Source organism: Kryptolebias marmoratus, linkage group LG12 (assembly GCF_001649575.2).
Source record: "Kryptolebias marmoratus isolate JLee-2015 linkage group LG12, ASM164957v2, whole genome shotgun sequence".
Lineage (NCBI taxonomy): Eukaryota > Metazoa > Chordata > Actinopteri > Cyprinodontiformes > Rivulidae > Kryptolebias > Kryptolebias marmoratus.
This window is the reverse complement of record NC_051441.1, coordinates 5093567-5104368: the sequence shown is the minus strand read 5'-3', so window position 1 is coordinate 5104368 and position 10802 is coordinate 5093567. Positions and strand designations below refer to the sequence as shown.

The window sequence follows — 10802 nt, the reverse complement described above, 5'->3', positions numbered from 1 at the left end:
TAATAAAACACTCAAAGTAATCATTGGGTGTACATCTACACCTCAATATCTTTTGGTGTCAACCTGATTTCACTTTTAAAAATGGCTAAGTTTGATCAATTTATAGACTGACCTTAGAAAAATACAAAAAAATGGTTCTGATTCAGTCAGTTTTGCAGATATTGAGCTGAAATTTGGTGCAGTAGCTGAGAAACATTAACATAAACTCCCAAGATCTTTGCCTAAAACTGTAGCATTAACTGTTGGACTCAACTCAGGTTGTCTGTTAGTAAAATATCTCTTGACGTACTTGGATGGATTTAAATGAGACTTCAGAAATTAATAATTGGATGATTTTAGAAGTCATTCCAATTGAAATCAGCCAACGCAAAAAAATAGTTATACCTCTGTCAGTTTAACAAACGATGAGGTAAAATTAATGTGGTAGTAGCTGAGAGTCATATAACACTAACCCAGAGTAGGACATCGACATCTCGCGATAATATACGAGATCGCGCGTGATCTTATCTTCGAGGTGTGACCAAAATGGCTACGTTTTCTTCTCAATATTAGCTCATCATAATCTAAAACTCTATCGCGACAAGCGGCGGGCGATATGCATTCATTTAATTAATACTGGACCCTCAGTTTAATGATGAAGTGTACTCGGTCAGCAGAGGGCGCCATTTTACAGGTTATTTTTTGTGTGTGTGTGTGGTTGCTAGGATACCGGTCAACTGACAGTCGCCACGCTCGGAGTAACTTTTTAGTAAAACGCTTGTTTCGAAACCCGAAATTGTTTTTAAAAATGTCGGACTCAAATGAAGACGACAAAGGCCAGAACTCCAAAATGGCATTCTCCACGTTGTTTGCCGACGGGGAATGGATGTTCGTCAAAGAGGATTACGAGAACGCAATAAAAAGCCTCACAGCGGTAAGTGAGTGAGGTCTGGTTGGTTCGCCCCCCTTTTTTTTAATGTTTAAAAAGTATTAAACCTTTTCTTAGGCGCTTGCTTTAAGCCCCGGCGAGAAAAACTGCCTCGTCTGCCGAGCCAAATGTTACATGAAGCTGGGACATCTTGAAAAGGCTTTAAAAGATGCTGAAACCTCTCTTCTAGACGACGAGACGTTTTCCGAGGTAACATTTCTTTGCAGCTCCTTCACTGGCTCTGAACTGGTGCAGCTAATGGTTTTTATTATTTTATTTTATTTTAGGGACTGTACCTGAAGGCAGAGACTTTATTCCTCATGGGGGAGTTTGAATTCGCCTTGGTGTTTTACCGCAGAGGATTTAACATCCGTCCACACAAGTTCAGGCTTGGCATGCAGAAAGCACAGGAGGCCATAGAGAACTCTATTGGCAGTAAGTGTTGTGTGCTGGCATTGTTAAATATATATTCATATTTTCAGCCACAAACCTAAACAGTTTCATCCTCTCTCTCGCTCTCCAACAGGTCCTTCCACCGTCGAACTGGAGATTGCAGGAGACCTTTCGTTTCTTAAAAAAGAAGAAGAGGTGAGACGTGTGTTTACTTTTAGTAAATCAACATGGATGCACACATTGCAGGGTGTGGGCCCCTGGGCTAGAGCTGCTTTTAAGGCCTATATGGACATTATTTTCTTAACACACACAAATCATAGTGCTGATTATGGGCACATTAACGCCAAGGTTTTCTGCTTTGGGCTACGACGAGTTGGCGAAGGCTCCAGAATGTGCTGCGACTTCTGCAGGGGCTGTAACTTCCTCACGCAGCCCCGTCGCTTTAGCTTAGAGTGTGTTCAAAAGCAATCGTGTGACAACTTTTCCCTTGAAATAGTCCCAAAGTCGTCGTGGGACTCTCCAACCCCTCTAGAAGCCGTCTGAATGTTGTCGCTTCAATCCATCTCGAGGGCGCTTGAGCTGTGTTTTGACTGACCTGATAAACGGCTTAAAAGTCAGCAGAAAATTTTGATTATTTGAGTTTAGAAACTGTGAATGAACCCCGGTGTTTAGACACTATTAAAGGCATAACAGCTGCCAAAGTGGAGCGAAATCAAGTGTCAGGTTTTGTTGCCAACAATTACAAGTCGTTTGTTTACATTCAAACATTGACGATTACACTGGACAGTCTTGGCGTGTGGTGGATATCAAGTATATCAAAATAATCCCCCAGATGTAAACAGAGTCAGAGGGAGGACGATGGATCAGAGACACCAGGTCAAAAGAGAAAAGGTGAAGTTCTTCTTCTGAAGAGAAACAGCGACTAAAAGCTGTGAGGATGAGAGGAGACAGACATCGAGTCTCAGGGAGGGAAATCGAGCGCTGGAGAGCATTAAAGCAGAAGTTGGAGCTAAGATCAGATGCAAATGAGCTGAGATACTTCTTTTATAATATTGAGATATTTCAAACTCTGATAGGAGCATTTATGTAACTCATCACTAAATTTAGTTGTAAACAAAGGTGAGGAATGTTTGCTGTTTTCTAACACAATTTTTGCAAAAACCCTGATGAGTTACCAGTCATTTAATGATGTAGAGACTGAGCTAGAAGCATAAAGATTCAAATCAAAAACACTCAAAGTGCACATTTTGACAGCTACTGTGACTTTAAGGCCTGGTTGGTATCCTGTCACTGCTTTGCTTGTTGTCTTTTATAAAATCATTCTTTGGGAAAGAAATTTGACTGCTTATTATTTTCTCCTTGTCAAAGTTGCTCAGATCTTTATGGTTGCCAGTGGTTTTAATGTTAAATGCATTTACAGACAGCAGATTGTGTCAAATTCCTTAAACTTGGCTAATGAAGTTCACGTGTCTTACAAACTGATTCAGTAAATGATTTAACCCGGCATTCCCTCCTCTGTGTTTCTGAATGTCTGAGTGGTAAAGAGAGTCCAGCCAATCACCGTCATTCGGGAACTGATGAAGGAGAAAAGACGTGACGCTCCGAAGACCTACAAGAACGAGAAGACAACCAAGCAGCTGCTGGGGGAGTTTTACAGCGACAAGAAATTTCTAGAAGACCTGATGAAAGACGAAGGTGAATCTCTTATTTAGTGTCTTCACTGTGTTCATTTCTCGTTTTACCTGCTTTTTTCCTGCTTTGAAGATTTGGTTAAAGGTGTGACGACGCGCGGGGAGCGAGTGCAGGACATCATTCAGAGCTGCATCACTTCCCTTGATAAATACACCGAAATCTGGAGTCAGGAGAAACCAGTTTCTCTCAGAAAAAAGGAACAATCCGCAAACTCCGCAGAAATGGATGCAGCTTTAGACCCGGCTCAGTTCGTGCTGAAAAGCCTCGGTGATACGGATGCAGGTAGGGTGAGCACAAACTGCTTTTTTGTTGTTGTTGTTCAGAAATTAATACATTTTATTTTTAATCACAGAGATGACGTCAGTTGATGAGGAAGGTAGTCTGAAGAAGGCGGAAGAAACATAGTTTTCAGCGAAAGAAGTGCTTAAAATCTCGTTTCGTGTTGTTCCTGCCCTGAAATTCATCCATGTATTGATTTTGGACAATTATTTCTGAAAAAGAAAACAAAACCTCTTACTGTGAATACCTTCAGTTTGCAGTCTGAGTATTTTTCCTTCTATATTTGAATAAATCAACAATGAATGCCAAATAATGTACTTTAAACTAAAAGCTGGAAAATCCCAATGCCCGCTTTTGTATTAAACGTCATCTCATGTAAGCGCTGACTTCTCTCTGGTAACTTACCTTCCTGAGGTAGTTGGAGGGGGGAACATGACAGAGGGAGTTTCCCTTGTCTCATATTATGGGACAGATGGTTTTATTTACACAGTGGACAGCTTCCTGGACACTTCCTACAAATACCTGTTTGTGCATTAATTAAAGAAAGTCATTTTTATTATTTATGGTCGCGCCGCTGTTTTTGATAGCGCCTCTCCTTAACAGAGTCTCTAATGAATACGCCTTTTTATATTACAATAATAAACCGTCACGTGTTCATGCAAATAAGACTGACAACTGTTGTACAGCAGCCTCAGCTTTGCATATGAGATAAGAGACTTGTTCGTAATATTAAAGACTGGTGTGTGAACGTTGTTGGTTTTCGCCAACAACGGGGCCGAGCACCAGCGACTGGTCAACAGAACCGTAAAACCAGACCTGTGCAGACTGGACTGACTACAGGAAAACCTGCGGCTCAGTGCCACACAAATGGATCCTGTACGAAAACAGGACTCTAAGAGCCTTCATCAAGAACTCAGTGGGAAAGTGGAAGACGACTCAAGAAGCCAACTGCACAAGCTAGCATCGTACTACGAAGACATTTAACCCCCACTCCTGTTCTGCATGGGCCTGAACCTCCTCAAAGAGTGGCTACAGATACTAACGCCAAAGAGGAACAGTCATCAACCACCTCCTTTACACGGGTGATATCAGAAATTGACTCACTGATCCACCTCACCAAGGACATTGGACCGGATAAATGTGGCTGAATGGTGTCCAACTGAAGGTCCGACCCCTTCAGTCCACAGCTGAAGGCAACACTACAGATGTTCAGGACAGCTACAAGTGCCTTGGCGTCTCGCAGGTAAATAACAACTATGACAAAGTCGCAGAAAAGTCAGCCTCAACCAGGTACTTTCAGTGAGTAAGGCAGGTCCTGAAGAACCAGGTGAACGGTCAGAACAAAGTCCAAGTTATCAACATGGATGTCTTACCTGCCATCAGGTACCCTGCTGGGCTAAGAGCCTGGCACAAGGAGGAGATGGAAGCCATTATCAAGACAAGGAAGCTCCTAATGATGTTTCTGAGAGGTGTAGTGACCTCAAGCTACTGTAACGTTAATTAGAAAGAACAGGAGAAGCTTGAGAAATACCAAGAGCTGAACGAGAGAAGCTATGGACAGTGAAGGCCTCGGTGGTGCGACCCTCAAACCTCAGACCTCAGGAACGACCTCAGAGGTTTCTGTCCAGAACAACAAAAACCCGAAGCTCCCAGGCCTCTGGTAGAGAACCGCACATGTGGAACAAATCGGATAAGCTGGTGACTCTACCTCTGGGGTCAATAAACTATCCATCCATCCTATGGCCTGTTTTGTTATTCTTTTCTTTCACAAATAAATAAAAATAATACAATGAATTATTTATAAAGTGCATTAAAAACAAAAACCAACCCTAACTACAGAAACTGCATTTATTTTCTGTGGAAATGCAGCGTGAATGCTGAAACTGGTGTTGTTAAACAATTTGGCTAATAGGTAAAAGTAGCAGAAGAAGACAAAAATAGAGCCAGTGTCTTGAAATAATAAAAAAAAGAATTAAACAATAGTGTGAACCAGCTGAATAATAGCGCAATAATAATAAAAATCTTATTTGTGCTCACTTCCGGTTTCCAGGGGCGTATCCGTAGCCACGCCCAGATGCGCGCTCCCGGGAGTTTCCGTGTCTTTTTTTTCCGTGTGGTTTCTGCGTCCGGCAGCTCTGCGGCGTCATTGTGCTCGGAGGGAGGAAACGCGTGGTCAGCAGCGGCTGTCGGGGCTTCTCCGCGCTCTCGGTAAGCTGGCATCTTTTTGGCAAGCCTTTTCAGACGCTTTGTCGCCACTCCTGCCTCGTTGTTCCCCACCCCACGCCACCCGGGTTGTACCTCGGCTTCCTCACCGACTCGTGCCCGCAGCTCTCCCCGGGTAAAGTTGCTCGAGGCGCGGCGGCGGCGCGCCGTGGCTCCCGCAGCCCGGAGGTTTTTAATTGTTTTTGTCTGGCGTGCTAACCATTACGGTCCACGCCACTCCCCGCCTGACGGGTGCACCGCTTTTCTTTGTTTTAACAAGAAATTTGACTCCACTTTTCAAACCATCTTAAACGCTTAATTTAAAAAAAGGTAATATATAGTAAAACATGCTTCATTGTTTTTGTTTGAAACAACAAAAAAATGGTAATTAACGCCGTTTGTGTTTAAACAAATCAGTGGTATTAGTTTTTTTAAATCCTACAAATGGTTCAACTTGACGCTTTAGTTTCAGTTGTTTTAGTCTGAAAATAAAAGAGTTTCACATTTAGCTTGGGGCTTTGTTGCAACACTTGAGTTGAGCTGCAGGCTCTTCCTCTTTTTCTTACTGACATTATTTCCCCTATTTGTCAATAAATCCAGAGTCTAAAGTTTAAAATTTCCACCACATGCAACACAATGCAGTTTGCTAGAATTAAAACAACTTTGTGTCAAAGCACCATTTGCCTCACCTTTTGTCTGCTTTCAGGCACATTATCACCACACAAGGTTGCTGTTAACCCGTGGAGCGTGAGGTTATTGTCCTCCGCTTTTTGGTGTAAATTTGAATAAACTGCATTTCGCTTTCACCTTTCAGTTTGTGCACGGAGTTGCAAAACTCCCCGCTGAACCAAAACCGTTGCCTAAACTCTTGTTCAAGGTCCCATATTCTGCACATTCACCATACCTTTTTGAAGTAAAAAAATTTAATATACAAAAGCAATAATTTCCTAATTGTCTGCTTGAACTTAGATATTGAGCAACTTCCTATTTTAGACTTTGACCGCTATCCAGATGGTCCCTTATTTTTAGCTACTGAAAGTGCATACAGCACTTATTTTTGTATAAATAGCAATATTTCACACAGAGATGTTAAATTGTAAGTAATGGTCCTTTAACGGGACAATTGGTTTGATCATTCCAGTCGTTTCTGCTCTAATTGGTTTTAATTGTGTATTTTAAGGTATATGGTGGTGTGCAGATTTTGACTTTAAAACCAGGCATGGACGCAGAGAAGAGTGAAGTGTCAGAAACTCAAAAGCAAGAGGAGACTGTGGTGGAAAAAGAGGTAAATGTGGAGACGACGGAGCCTGAGAATCCGCCAGCTGCCGCGGAAGAGGCCGGGCCACAGGCTGCAGATGTGGCGAGCACAAAGGAAATGGAAGAGCCGGTCGTGGTGGAAAATAAGGACGTGCCGGTCGAAGACAAATCCGACAAGGAGCCCGAGCCCAGTGCGGTGGCACCGCCAGAATCTGCAGAGTCATCCCAAAAGGTCTCTGACCCAGTTGCAGCTTTAGGCACAAAACCAGAAAGCACCGAGCAGCAGCCCGTGCCAGAGAACGAGCCAGAGCCTCTACAAACACACCAGGCAGAGAGCGCCCCTGAACCAGAGCCAGGGAAACCAGCAGAACTGGTTCCAGAAGCTGGACCAGAGGAGAAAACATTACCTGCACCAGCCGCCGTGGAGCCGCCGATCCAAGAGAAGGAGGCACCAGAACCGGTGAAGGCTGAGGACGAACCGCGCACTACGGCTGAAGCTGAGACGGTGAAAGAGGCGCCAGTAGAAGCTGTTCTGGAGAAAGTTGTTTCCTCTGAGAAGCCGGCGGAAGCACCAGCTGAGGTCGGAAGTGGAGAACCTGCCAAGGATCAGAAAGAAGCTAAATCGGAGTCCGTCACGCCCGTGGAAGCTGAAGGTGTTAAATCCGAGCAGAAAGACGCTGAGCCTCCAAAGGAAGAAAATGTAGCCCCCGCTTCTGGCTCTCTGTCTTTTGCCATTTTAGAACAGGACGAAACCAAAGATGCCCTGAGGATCTCCCGCACCCTCGTGGTCCTCAGGGGCCTCCCAGGAAGCGGTAAGAGCTTCTTGGCGCGTGCCATCGCCGACGCCTACAAAGACCAGTGCTCTGTTTTCTGTGCCGATAATCACGGTATCAAACCAGAAAATCCAAAGTCCTCTGCTGATGGGTACAAAGCTCTGGACGAGGCCGTAGCTGCCCGCTGCCGTGAAGAGACGACTTCCTCTGTGCTGGTCGTGGTGGATGATACCAACCACACCCACGATCGGCTGGGTTGCCTGGGAGAGATCGCGAAGGAGCACAACCTCGTCGCCCTCTTCCTGGAGCCGCAAACCGAATGGAGCCGGGATTCGGCTCAGCTGAAGGAGAAGAGCGGCCGAGAGCTGGAGGAGGCCCAGCTGGAAGCGATGAAAGTTCCGCTCGAGGACACGTCCCTCCCTCTTTACTACGGCTGGTTTCTCCTGTCCTCGGTACAGGAGAAGGTCAAGTCGGCGGCGATGGGCTTCCTGAAAACACTGGAATCTTTGGACGACTTCAAGAACCACCTGGACGACTGTGAGTGTCACTGAAACGGTTTTCAGTGAGAAGATTAAAGTATCGGGTTTGACTAAGGTGCAGCTTGATCGTGTCTTAATTGCAGTCGCAGGAAAGTCTGTGGAGCTGGAGCAGTACTTCGAGGCCAAGGCAGCCCTCCACTGCACTACCAAGTTCTGCAACTACGGAAAAGCTGCTGGTGCCAAAGAGTATGCCCAGAATCCAGTAAGTTTTTTTTTTTTTTTTTTTAATTGTTGTAAATGGTGAAAGCAATCATACCATGATTGTTGCCTCTGAGCTTTTTTTTGCAGTCAAACTACGTCTGAAAACTTTATTTGAATCATTAATTTAACAAAACATTCAGCTCCATGAGGAAGAATGCTGTGGTTTGATTTACTCTGATACTTTTAAAGTTATTTATCTTAAAATTAAAATTTCCCATTGAGATATTTTCAGTTCCTCCTGAAATCTTTGCTACTTTTGGCCTCTGTTCTGCTTGTTTTTAACTTTCACAACTCTGTTTTAGTTTCATATTTCATCAGTCACTCAGCTCAGCAGTCACCTTTTCTCTGGTTTATCATGAATTTTTCTTAAATGTAGAAATTTTGTTTTCTCTCCACATTCTAGGCTGTCGTAAAGTCCTACGGCTCTGTGTTCGAGCTGTCCCTGACTGCCCTCTTTATCACTCCTCGCACCGTCGGCGCCAGAGTGTCCCTCACCGAGGAGCAGCTCCACCTTTGGCCAGCTGATGGCGAGAAGGAGGTGGAGTCTGACGTCCCCGCAGCCGCCTCGCTGCCTCCCGGAAGCCGCGCCCACGTCACTCTGGGCTGCGCAGAGGGCGTCCAGTCGGTTCAGACGGGCATCGACCTGCTCCAGATCCTGGCGCTGCAGCAGGCGGAGGCACCGGCGGCGAAGGAGCTGGAGCTCGGCTCGCTAAGGTATTACGGCGAAGGGAGGTGGATGCTCGAGCTCAAGGAGCCCGTCAGAGCCCCGGCGTGCTTCTCCAGCTTCTACGGACGCAGGGAGGTCGAGCCAACCAAAAAGGAGCACGAGAAGAAGAAGAAGCTGAAGTGTGCCATTCTGTAGATCTGAATGTGAGGCGTTTGGTAAATTTAAGGCATAGGCTTTCTTTTTTCCAAGGTTGGTGTGTTTCTGCAGCATTTAGGGTTTCAGTTCTAGCCAGCCTAAATCCACAAGCTGTGTGCCTTTTTTTAACATTAATTTGCACCACAACCTAAGATGCCTTTTGACTGAGTTAGACTTGTCAGTATGGTTCGGTTCTGTTCCGTCGGTGAAAAGTTACATTAGCTGCCGTTTTTGCCAAGCATAATTCGCAGTTACATCATTTATTGCAAACTTAGACGACTCCTCTTTCTACACAGCAGTGTTTCTCAGTGTTCAGATGTGAAACTAGGTACTTCTACTGCATGCATTCCTGTTTAACTGTATTAACACATTACTAATCTGCTAAAGTACCCGTGTGTCTACAGCAGACTCGCTCCTTCTGCCATAGTTTTACTTCTACAGTACTGACATTTCCACGTTTTGTGCAGCTTAGCAAGAAATAGTGATAGCATTTGGGCCAAAGTTATGTTAGAATGAATGTAATTTGTAGAGATCCTTCCTTGTTGAATCTTTGCCTCGTGCACAGTTTAAGAGGGAGAATGCTAAAGAATTTGGCATGTTTCTGCAGCTTGCACTTAGTACTTATGAAATGCTGTGAATCTAAGTCCATGTGTTGCAATCATTTTACTACGTAATCCTCTTTTTGAAGAGCACCTCCATGTACGATGTTCCAACTTGTATCTTGTAGCTGTAATTTTTGAAGTCCTACTTTATGTAGCTCTTACGAATCACTATTTTTGCACTTGTTTTGTACACTTGATAAAAATAAAATGCTTTTGCTCCAGTAATCTCTTGTCTTGACTGTTGTTCGTGCATTTTTTTTTGTAAATGGGACAGTTTTCTCTGCAGTTTTTGGTTAGTTATCTACTCTAAGCATACACTTGTAATTGACTGAGTAAACCAGCAGGTGGCACTAGTGGCTTGGTCTGAGTAATCCTCATTGGCTTCCTTTTCAGGTTTGATCAAACTGAGCATTCTTTTAGCTAACATGTGCATCTTTTAAAATGAGATGCTGTTTCCAAACACAATGAAGTAATTTGCCCTGATATTCCATCAGCTTGTCTTTGCATCAGTGCGTGCTGCAGACTTCAACCAAGAAACCAGACCAACCTTAACACCTAAACAAGGGTGCAGATGATCTGCTGCTCAGAATGAAGGCTTTCATTACAATTTCAAGACTTGTTGATCAAAATCTGAACATGTTTTATCAAATAAGGCTGAGCAGCCACGAATGCGCAAGGCGTTTCTCAGCATCTGAGGCGAAAACCTTTCCTTCCTGTAGTCTTGCACCTTTTGCAAATTGCAATTGCAAAATGAGGAAATGTAACGACTATAAGAGCAGCGTTTTCACGTAACTTGGGTATTTTTAGGCCAAAAGATAAACACTTGGTGAAATAATTATATACTTCCTCTGTGTTTTAGGTTTGTATTCATGTGTGGTATTATTACTCAATGAGTAAATAGCATTGTTTTTTTATACAAAAAATGTTTATTTTACAAATTAAATCTGCATAATTGCTACTGCCGGGTTTATTTAAAAGCACTTTAATAAACAGCAGGAGTTGACCGAGGTGTTGTAACCTAAAAGGCCCGAGAATATGCAAATAAATGAGGCAATAATACAAATAAAAGTACAAAAATAGAATAAAATACAGTAT

General features: G+C 43.8%; 2 protein-coding genes across 2 annotated transcripts; both read left to right on the top strand.

Annotated features, from left to right (window-relative positions):
* Positions 1 to 514: 514 nt before the first annotated feature.
* On the top strand, positions 515 to 3827 carry odad4 (outer dynein arm docking complex subunit 4). Its single transcript, XM_017429446.3, has 7 exons — positions 515 to 913; positions 986 to 1117; positions 1195 to 1342; positions 1434 to 1495; positions 2845 to 2995; positions 3065 to 3274; positions 3345 to 3827. The coding sequence occupies exons 1-7, from the start codon at positions 632 to 634 to the stop codon at positions 3395 to 3397; spliced, it is 1038 nt and encodes a 345-aa protein (XP_017284935.1). The 5' UTR covers positions 515 to 631; the 3' UTR covers positions 3398 to 3827.
* A 1501-nt stretch (positions 3828 to 5328) lies between these two features.
* On the top strand, positions 5329 to 9932 carry LOC108243754 (2',3'-cyclic nucleotide 3' phosphodiesterase). Its single transcript, XM_017429416.3, has 4 exons — positions 5329 to 5479; positions 6654 to 8040; positions 8126 to 8244; positions 8647 to 9932. Exons 2-4 carry the CDS (start codon positions 6693 to 6695, stop codon positions 9103 to 9105), a joined length of 1926 nt encoding a protein of 641 aa, XP_017284905.1. The 5' UTR covers positions 5329 to 5479; positions 6654 to 6692; the 3' UTR covers positions 9106 to 9932.
* The last annotated feature ends 870 nt before the right edge of the window (positions 9933 to 10802 follow it).

Bases quoted from the DNA above. Each gene is read 5' to 3' on its own strand.
- odad4 (XM_017429446.3), top strand. From the start codon at position 632: ATGATGAAGTGTACTCGGTCAGCAGAGGGCGCCATTTTACAGGTTATT. The intron at 914-985 runs GTAAGTGAGTGA...ACCTTTTCTTAG, and splicing joins CAATAAAAAGCCTCACAGCG to GCGCTTGCTTTAAGCCCCGG. The intron at 2,996-3,064 runs GTGAATCTCTTA...CCTGCTTTGAAG, and splicing joins AGACCTGATGAAAGACGAAG to ATTTGGTTAAAGGTGTGACG.
- LOC108243754 (XM_017429416.3), top strand. From the start codon at position 6,693: ATGGACGCAGAGAAGAGTGAAGTGTCAGAAACTCAAAAGCAAGAGGAG. The intron at 8,041-8,125 runs GTGAGTGTCACT...TCTTAATTGCAG, and splicing joins CAAGAACCACCTGGACGACT to TCGCAGGAAAGTCTGTGGAG. The intron at 8,245-8,646 runs GTAAGTTTTTTT...TCCACATTCTAG, and splicing joins AAGAGTATGCCCAGAATCCA to GCTGTCGTAAAGTCCTACGG.